We start from the raw sequence: 9,641 nt of genomic DNA, 5'->3' as shown, positions 1-9,641 counted from the left end.
CATCTTGTTGCGTCCTTTCGGTATTGCATGGTTGTGTGTTGTCTCTGTTACAAATAAAGATATGATTTTCTGATAGGTACAAACAAAATATTATTCAAAACATTGTATACATAGTATTGTTTTAGTCCAGTTAACAAATCTTGTATTAATAGGTGATCTGAGGTATGGAGATCCGTCCTCTTCTAGACTGATCATCAAAGCTGACCTTGCCACCAAAGCATGTTCTGCCTTACAGAGTGTACGTATTCCAACTCGATGCAAAGACCCCGATTTCCTTATGAAGCATGGTTTCTGTCGTTTCAGATCGATGTACACGCCAAATGCTGGCCTTTGGCCACCCGAGAGTCCGTCCGCCGCCACTGGCAGGAATCTCCCCTCATACTGCACGCCCGTCAGACGGAGGAAGCAACTCACTATGATATCCCCCGTGAGGTCTCCAACGGTTTCAAGTTTCTGCACGCCGAAATCGTCACGGAGGTGAGTTTTTTTCCTTACTTGAGAATAACATCGTTTACTCTATAATAACTTTTCAATCATCTAGATTTAGTGAAATATATTCTGAAACACATGCATGTAGTTATTTGAACAGTTACGATGTTTCAGGTACGGCATGCGGCGTCTGACGTCACCGCCTGGTCAGAGGAAGTCACCGAAGTCATGGCGGGAACTGATCTCATCCAGCAACCAAAAGAAGGAAACAGCAACACCAGAAATGACGTCATCTAAAACAAACAACGCAGCACGTGAGAACGGTGGACGTATGCGCATGATGTGTTCCTGGTTATTTTGGCTGATAGGTGTCGTCTGCAAGTTAGTTTTCATGGCTTTTATGACATTGTTTCTCTGTGAAATCGGCATGCAGTTGATTGAGAAACAAAAAAAGTGCAATGATGTGCCAATGTCTCAACTCAAGAATGATCTGAAGAATAGGGTGTATGGCCAACACATTGCAAATGAGATTATTTCGAAAACTGTCGAGCAATACCTAAAGAGGCCAAAGGGACACTTTTTTCTGATGACGTTTCACGGATGGACAGGCGTTGGAAAAAGTCACGTGACGAACATCATGGCGGAACACTTGAGTAGTCATGACAACGGTAGGGCGACCTCCATGAATCTTTTGCTAAAGAACGGAAAACAAGAGGTGCTTGGGATCGAAACACTGAAAGCTAGTATCCTAGCCGGCGTGAATGACTGTTTCGTGCATTTGGTAGTAATTGAGGAAATGGAACTCGCCGATGAAGCAATTCAACGAAACGTCACAGGGGCGCTCATGGATTTGAAAAAGGCGCTCACTAAAAGAAAGCTGGTGGTTGTGGTTATTACCCCCTCTGGAGGCAAGTTAATCAACAGGTCTGTATGATAGTATACTGATATCAACGCACGCATTGGGACGCATACATTCTTTGGGTTAACATTTTTTAAACGTACGTTATCTTTTTTTCCACAATGTACCGGATATTCCGTCGTAAAATTTTAAAACTTAAACAAAACAATCCAATGTTCAAAACGCTGTACCCCTCACCAGGATAACGCTGCCCCCCCCCCCGTCAGGATAACGACAGACGATATCATTCGTCACGTGAACATAACTATCCATATTGAAGATTGATTTTAAAAGATTGATTTTAAAAGATTGATTTTAAGATTGTATCTGTTTGTCTTTCAGAATTACTTACCAAGCTCTTACTGCCGGAATATTAAGGCGGGAAATAAAGGCAAACGACATCCTGCCACATTTGCATCAACTCCCGGATCCTTGGTTCCAAGAATTCACCAAATATGACCTGATTGACCAAGTGGTTCCATTTCTGCCCCTTGAGCGGCAGCACGTTTCAAAATGCATCGAAGATGAACTGCGCATGCGCAAGGATGTAGACCGGAAGAGATATTATCAAATCATCGAAAAGACCCAGCAGAATTTGCATTATTTTCCCCAGAATGATCAACGTTTTGCTACAGCTGGATGCAAGAAAATTTCATTGGCCATAGAAATGGCGGTATGAAAATATGATGTTATTGTTTTTGTTTTTTTAACCCAAGGTGAAGGTTAAGCCCAAGAACGAATGCAAATCCTTAAGCCTCTGGTGACGTCCAAGTTTCTACTCCCAGTGTTTTCATTTCTCTGTCTGCCCCCCGCCCCCCCCCCATCCATTCTTGTGGGAACCGCAAATACTGCGCTGGGGACACTGAGGACATTCTTCGACAGATTCCCGCCCGCTGTCATCCGACAGAGCAAAAGGGAATCATGAGGAACATTTGATAATGTTTCCCCTATATATGTCAGTGTTACACGGCAACAGACGGATGGAAATAGTGAAGCGGACGCTGCCTGGCCTTCGAGCTTCGCCTTGACATCTAAGAACGAAGAGGTGAAAAAACACTTTGCAAATGTCACTGGCGTTGCATTTTTGTTTTGTTAAAGTTTTTACATGCATTGATTGGAAACGCTCCAAGGTCGGTCTTTACGCCAACGACCAGATCCGAAAATCAGGGTGGTCCTCTGACTATTTCAGTACAGGGACGAAATATTCTCAAGGCAAATACTTCCTGCCTGTGCATGAAAACATAACCTTGTATCACTCGCTTCAAGTTCAGAGTGATCCGGCTGCTATTGTAATTGTGTTTCATATCTGGTTGGCTCTACAATTGTCAAAGTCTTCAAAAAGCTTTATTAAAGAAATCTTATCGGAGGAAGTCAAATCAATAATTTAACTGACAATAAAACAATTACACCTGTACATATTTAGTGTCACGTGTTTCAAATTTACATCGGACATCAGTGGTCAACCGAATCAAAAAAGAAGTGGTATACATGAACATTTACAGGTCCAGCAGTAGCAGCAGCAGCAGAAAGAAAAGTTTTGATTCACTCTATGTACATGTACCAAGGTACGAAAGTTCCAATCGATGTCGAAGTGGGGGATCTATGGATATCGAATTGAATTTTCACCTCCTTCGACCATATAGCCCGATATGACAACGTCTCCATCCTAAAGTGGTTTGTTTATCTCGTCATACCCAGCCAATCGGCGACACGATAGAGTCACCTCCATCAATATATACGTGACGTCACAGAGCACTATACCAACTAATGTCATATACATGATTGCCATTGGCTCAAACTGAAAGACACAAGATAATAAAGTCTGCAATAGGATTGTCCCGCACGTTTGGGAAAACACTATGAGAGCAACCACGTGGACGTTACATTTGATATATGCCTCGACCCAGGAAAATATTCCAGCGTAAGTTGATGAGACCCCTGTGGCGAAAAGACATGTTCCTATCCAGGGGACGAGATTTTCATAGTTCGGGATCAGATTCGTAAACTGTAAAACCAAGATGGCGGTCGAGCAGACAGTAATATTGATAAGCAAGAAGTAACTCGGCTTCACGTGCCGGACGATTATGGCTGTTATCAGCATACTCAGGCATATTATGCCCCAAAATGTAAAGGTTATCCACACTGATTCCGTGAAGCTTGCGTCATAGTTTTGCAGCATAAATGTCGATATGTAGGCGCCGAAAGATTCCGCCAGGCCGGCCAAAGTGGCGGAGAAAAAGGCGATCAACGCGCATAGGACGAATTCGACGCAGCCGACGTCTGCTGCCTCCATCCCAGCGTCGTCACTGTCTCCTTCTGAATAATAAAAGCACGTTGCGACCCATAAAGTCAATCCAACGCAGCATGTCACCAGGCCAACCGCCCCGAAATAGAATCCTGCATTTTCTGACATATCGATGTGGAGAAGATATAATGATATGAACCGGGCGTGCGTCGGCCATCTTGTTTTTATCCACGCTTCTTGTTGCGTTGCATTCTTGGTACCGTGGTGACCCTCAAGGAGTTTGGGAAGCGTCATTAGTGGTATTACCATTGTCCCGATATTCAGGGCAAAATAGAGAAACTGGAGAAATGAAGCGTGGGTGTGGCCCCATATCCTGATGCAGAGGGCTGTGCCAACTGAAAAAAATCAAATAGATAATGACTTGTGTACCATGTTAATGCACGCAACCAATATCAAATCGAACGCGACCAAAATGTTCCCGAAATGGTACAATCAACAGAAATACGTTAAAACATGATTCCAAAATCACTTTCTTACGCGAACACGGAAATAATTTGGTGAAAGTTAAATTTATTCCATTTCGGTGACGAAATATTTCCTTTGTTTTAGCGCTGTAATTTGTACGGACATGCAAAAAATGCAACTACAGTAATCTCCACGTGAAGTTATTTGTCCATTCATTTCAGTGTTGTTATGGTGGCAGAACTGAAGCTACAAGTTATTGGCCCTGATAAAAAAATTGATTACTATTAATTAGTAAAGAATAGCGTACCTGATAGAATTTGATTTGGCCAACTTACTTGTTAACACTAGCCCGACTGCCACCCCCTGTATTAGGAAACCCAACATCAGGACTGCAAGGCTTGCGGCATGAGGCAGCAAGCCCGTCGCAGTGGCAATGCAAATCAGAGATATTCCTGAAAATATACCGGTAAACACAGTTAACTGCTGACGCTGATCATGGAATGTTTCAATAGGCGAGGGGGCAGGTCTTCAGGCTTTCAAAAGATAAAAATTTGACATAATTAGTTCATTCCACTAACAGTCTTCGCACATCAAAGTCATGAAACACCGCTGTTTACAAGTACAAACTCTCACGAAAGCATCTTAAAGAGGTTCGCCGGTCGTATTTAGTCGTGGTCAGATAAATGGGATATGCATTATACATGTACATATTCCATGGAAAATTCCGGGGGAATGTGTTACTCTGCCATAAAATGATCTTGGATAAAATCGCCCAAGTCATTTATGCGTTTAGGCATTCTGCCTAACTCATGAATCAAAGTGCTCGTATCTTTGCCTAAGTCATGTGCACATTTTATGTAACCGCACTGACTCTCCATGTTCATTGTATCTTAATTATCATTTTATCATGTACCACTTTCCAACAAATGATAAATAAATAAGTTCCCAGTGAGATTTGAATTAGATTTTTCTTCTTATCTCAAAAGTAACTAAATGAGTTCGGCAATTATCGTAAGAGTGTGAAGATTTACACTTCCTATCTGATTATTCGCACCAGACGCGAAAATTAGGTCAATGACTTACAAATATGTTCCAAGAATGTCGATTAGGCCAATGAAAAGAATATTGATTAAGCGTCTTGCAACGACTTATTCCAAAGAACAGATCTAGACCAGGATATGGGGTTTTCCCACGTTCGTGAAAACAAAATTGGCCTATGAAAGGCCAGGACAATATTTAGATAACACTTCTGATTAAAAAAAAGTCTTATTTCATTTACTTAGAAAAAGACACATACTGCCTTTATTTCAGTGGACTGTTTGTTTTATTTCTTATCGCATATCGCTTAAAAACTCTGACCCAAATATAGTAGGCCAACAATCAAATTCTTAGTGTCCTATCTACTGCAGTTTTGCATTATCCCGTTTGGAGGTAAACGGTCCTACCGGAAGTCATTTCTGAATGAAGAACCAACAGTCACATAACACAACGTATAGTTGTCCCATTAATGCAAGTATCAATTCGTTTCTTGTACCCACCCTCCTCAAGGGTAGTTAAGCTATCACCACGAATCTTTGCCGATGCTTGAGTAGTATTTATTTTTCCTTTAGTGAAAATTTGGCGAAGCTGGAAAGAATAAGGATGCTAATGTGTCGATGTCTTGTCGAACATACAGCCTTACCCAGTAAAATTAGTTCGGTTACTTTATATGACGGTGATAACTGATATATTGTTGATGGTGATGTCTTGACGAAAGAAAAAGTAGCATTGGTGAAAAAAGGGTGATGCTTGAGCCTTAAGATGTCGTTATAGGGTGATAAGGTGTCGTACCCTTGAGGAGGGGGGGGGGGGGGGACAAGACACGAATTGATACTTGCATAAATTCCAAGTTCAAGTTTACCACACAGTGACGTTGGAATGCCCGAACATCTTAAATTTAACTTGAATTTAAGCAAGTTGCAGTACATATATGTTATCATCCGACATCCGTGCTGATCCAACTTACCTAACACGATGCCAGCACAACCACCCTCGCATCCTCCAATCCCGACAGCGCCCGCCCCGAGCAGAATGCCTATCCCACGCGCTGCAAATGCCCAGTAGATGTCATTGGCTGTCGTATTGGATGATGCAAGAATCCTTTTGGCTAGGGCACATGGAGCAGTGAAACTGGCCCCCTGAAAAAAAGTAGAAAGAGTCTATGAGGGTCCTACAGTACTCGACTGCAGCGTGGCGTTTCGAGCGACGCAATCCGCCAGAATAGGGCGCCGGACACCTCTCTCGAGGGTCATCTTCTACTTCTACACTGGGTCGCACGGCAATGGTGTATCATCATTACTTTCATTTGTCCCAACTTGACCTGGTCCTTTGTAGACAAAGTCACAACCAAGAATGCAGGGACAAGTTCACTATAACTGCACCTACCATCGCTAAGAAGGCTAGGAAAAGACAAATTGTAGTAATCCATTTTAGCGCATGTTGGCTGTGGCAGCACATATCCCGCTATTACCGTCACGCTTTTTCCCGAGGGGAGGTGATGTTCTCGTTGTTTGGTTTATAGGTCAGGAAGGTCAAGCTTTTTCTCATCCATCAATCTGCAAGGGGAAATAGTTCTAGAATTAACTCCGTGAACATTGCGATGGTGATAAATAACGTATGTATATCCCAGGGGTATATCATGTTAGATATGTGTACATATAGTCCGATTATGGAAAATGACAATAACTTTTTAATAAGTGACTGTTTTCAAAAATGCGCGATAGACCCATGTCGCCAAAATGGCTTGACACACAACAGTACCATTGACAACGATACGTCTAATTGACCTGATTTCCTGCTTTCAATTCAAAAGGCAGAATCCGGCCCTTTGACCCACTTTCCTCATCCGTCCTTTAAGAATCATACATTACCCAGACTGTAATTCAGACGATTCGCCAATCCAAATTAACATGATTGAGAAAGTACGTACAGTGTTTGAAGCGATATGGACGATTATATCTGGCTCTGCTACATTCTGACTAGAAGAGTTTCAATAATGTCTGGCTCTACTAAATTCTGACTAGAAGAGTTTCAATAATGTCTGGCTCTACTAAATTCTGACTCTAAGAGTTTCAATAATGTCTGGCTCAGGGTAGTTCTCTAATAGAGCAGATAGTGAGTCGAATGTGGTTCCGCCGTCTGACACAGGAAACCCAGCCGCAATCCTCTGGGCCAGTCTGGCAACCAGAGCAGTTCTCTAATAGAGCAGATAGTGAGTCGAATGTGGTTCCACCGTCTGACACAGGGAACCCAGCCGCAATCCTCTGATCAGAACAGATTATGCTTCAGCCAACTGCATAACGTCCAGACACAGGACAGCCTAGGTCTTTCTTGTGGTAGGGATCCAAAGGTGTTGGAGCGTATTCAAGGAGAGGAAGGACTCTCTTGTCGTTGTTGATATTTTTCTTGATGGGATATATTTCAAATGATGTTATAAATCAATCAATATGGCAACCACTATACTCGCCTGTTGTGTCACACCGACTGTAACTAGTTGAAGAGGGAAGCAAGCTGTTATGGATGTCAGATAGTGGTCTCCCTGGCATTTGCTTGCAATTTCTGTTGACATTCCATCACGATCTCAAGGACCTGGCTTTATCTAATGATACGTTCGCACGGGGGGAGTGGGGGAAGGGTGAAAAAGCCGTCAACCCCGTGACTTATAAACACAAGACTTTAATTTTTGTCTCGGATGTCTTTGACGAGCCTAGGCACTTCAAATCTTTATCAATGTTTTTAATGGTCAGTATTCTGGTCAGAATATGTATGCTATGCTTTAATCGTCTGATCAGAGTAGTTCTCTAATAGAGCAGATAGTGAGTGAGTCGAATGTGGTTCCGCCGTCTGACACAGGAAACCCAGTCGCAATATGGTAGGAGTATCTACCATAAGAATATTATTGAAAGCAAGTTACTGATTAGCGAGATATTGCACTTTTCACCCTTTCAGTTTTGAATTTCAGAATAAGATTGGACCGGAATTCGTTGTCCGAGGTTATCTGACGTAGGGAGTCATGTGTATTCGATTCACTTATAAGAGAGATATCACACTTTTTAGGTTTTCACTTTTGGCCTGCTGATGGCTAAGTCAAGAATTAGATCGGACCGAAATCAGTGTCTGAGGTCATCTGACCTGGAGGGTCATGTGTACAAAGTTTCAAGTTCATAGCCTCACATGTAGCAGTTAAGAAATGTGCCACGGTTTTTGAAACAGGATACAGACGACGACGAACGACGACAGACGATGACGAACAACGGGCGACTCACGACTGACGACTACGACGACTACGACGACTGGCGACTACGACGACTACGACGACTGACAGACAAATCAAAAACCTGTACGATATCTGATGTATCCTTGGTTGGAGAACCTGCCATAAAAATATTATCGAAAACGATTCACCTATAAAAAGGGATATCACACTTTTTAGGTTTTCAATATTGGCCTAGAAATGGCAAAGTCAAGAATTAGATCGGGCCGAAATCAATGTCTGAGGTCACCTGACCTAGAGGGTCCCAACAGTTAAGAAACATGCCACTGTTTTTGAAACAGGATACAGACGACATGGACGTCTCATCAGAACGATGAGATATATGGTGGAGCATCTTCACAGTTAGGATATGCAGTCACGTTACGCTTGGTAGCGACATGAGGTTCAAATCGTTCAATCTTGAATATTCACAAAGTCAATGCATTTTCTCTGTGCATTAAAACCCTACCCATTTCACCAACTAGTCATTTTGCTTTCCTGCACTTCACCGCCGCAAGCTCTTGCTGATAGCTAGTTCATGTTTTGAATGTATGCGTGTATTTTTGCAATATCTTTGTACCAGATTGTTACCTTTCTCCGAGCCGACGATGTATTCCTTTGTCTCCTTAATGAATAGTAAGTGTGCAGAAACCTTGCATAATTTGTCAGTTTTTCTATACAAGAGTAGGGGTAGAAGACTTGAATTCTAATTGTATTACTTTGTTTTGTCATCTTGAGTTGTATTGCTTGATATAATAATTTGTATGATTGTAAGGGGCCGATGGCCTTAATTATTAATTAAAATGTATTATTATTATTATTATATTATTGTTATTATTATTATCATTATACCTGAGGGGTCTTGTGTACAAAGTTTTAAGTTGATAACTGCAGCGGTAAAGAAACGTGCCACTGTTTTTGAAACAGGATACAGACAATGACGACGACAACGACGGACACAGCGGTGTTGTATAGACTCCCCTACGATGAGCCAAAAAGAATCTATGATACTGTACTACTTACCATTTTTTCACGAAATTTCTGCCGATGCTATTCGTGATGGCTTTGATGGTAAATGTGTTTACATTGCAATGGCGCGTTGGACAATGTAAAAGTGCTTTGTTGTATATCCGTAGGCCCAGTGGCCGATCGAAATATCGAGTGGGAACTTACACCTGTTGACTGAACTGCATCATGCTTTTCATGCGATAGGCCTGTACAGTATCGATATTCTCTACCTCTGAATCTTTAAATTGCCCGATTGATTTTTATCAACATGTGCTGCAAATGGAAAGTCATACGTATGCGCGCTG

General features: G+C 42.1%; 2 protein-coding genes across 2 annotated transcripts; one reads left to right on the top strand and one right to left on the bottom strand.

The window, feature by feature from the left end:
* The first annotated feature begins 469 nt into the window (after window positions 1-469).
* Window positions 470-2,006, top strand: LOC135500998 (torsin-1A-like). The gene is made up of 3 exons (XM_064792716.1): window positions 470-477; window positions 604-1,353; window positions 1,670-2,006. Exons 2-3 carry the CDS (start codon window positions 611-613, stop codon window positions 2,004-2,006), a joined length of 1,080 nt encoding a protein of 359 aa, XP_064648786.1. The 5' UTR covers window positions 470-477; window positions 604-610.
* Window positions 2,007-2,741: 735 nt separating this feature from the next.
* Window positions 2,742-6,612, bottom strand: LOC135501663 (sodium-dependent glucose transporter 1B-like). Its single transcript, XM_064793901.1, has 4 exons — window positions 6,462-6,612; window positions 6,043-6,214; window positions 4,373-4,489; window positions 2,742-3,967 (listed from the first exon to the last, which is right to left on the bottom strand). Exons 1-4 carry the CDS (start codon window positions 6,531-6,533, stop codon window positions 2,994-2,996), a joined length of 1,335 nt encoding a protein of 444 aa, XP_064649971.1. The 5' UTR covers window positions 6,534-6,612; the 3' UTR covers window positions 2,742-2,993.
* Between the last annotated feature and the right edge of the window lie 3,029 nt (window positions 6,613-9,641).

This window comes from Lineus longissimus, chromosome 17, assembly GCF_910592395.1.
Source record: "Lineus longissimus chromosome 17, tnLinLong1.2, whole genome shotgun sequence".
NCBI lineage: Eukaryota > Metazoa > Nemertea > Pilidiophora > Heteronemertea > Lineidae > Lineus > Lineus longissimus.
The sequence above is the reverse complement of the archived record's forward strand: the minus strand, read 5'-3'. Positions and strand labels throughout refer to the sequence as shown.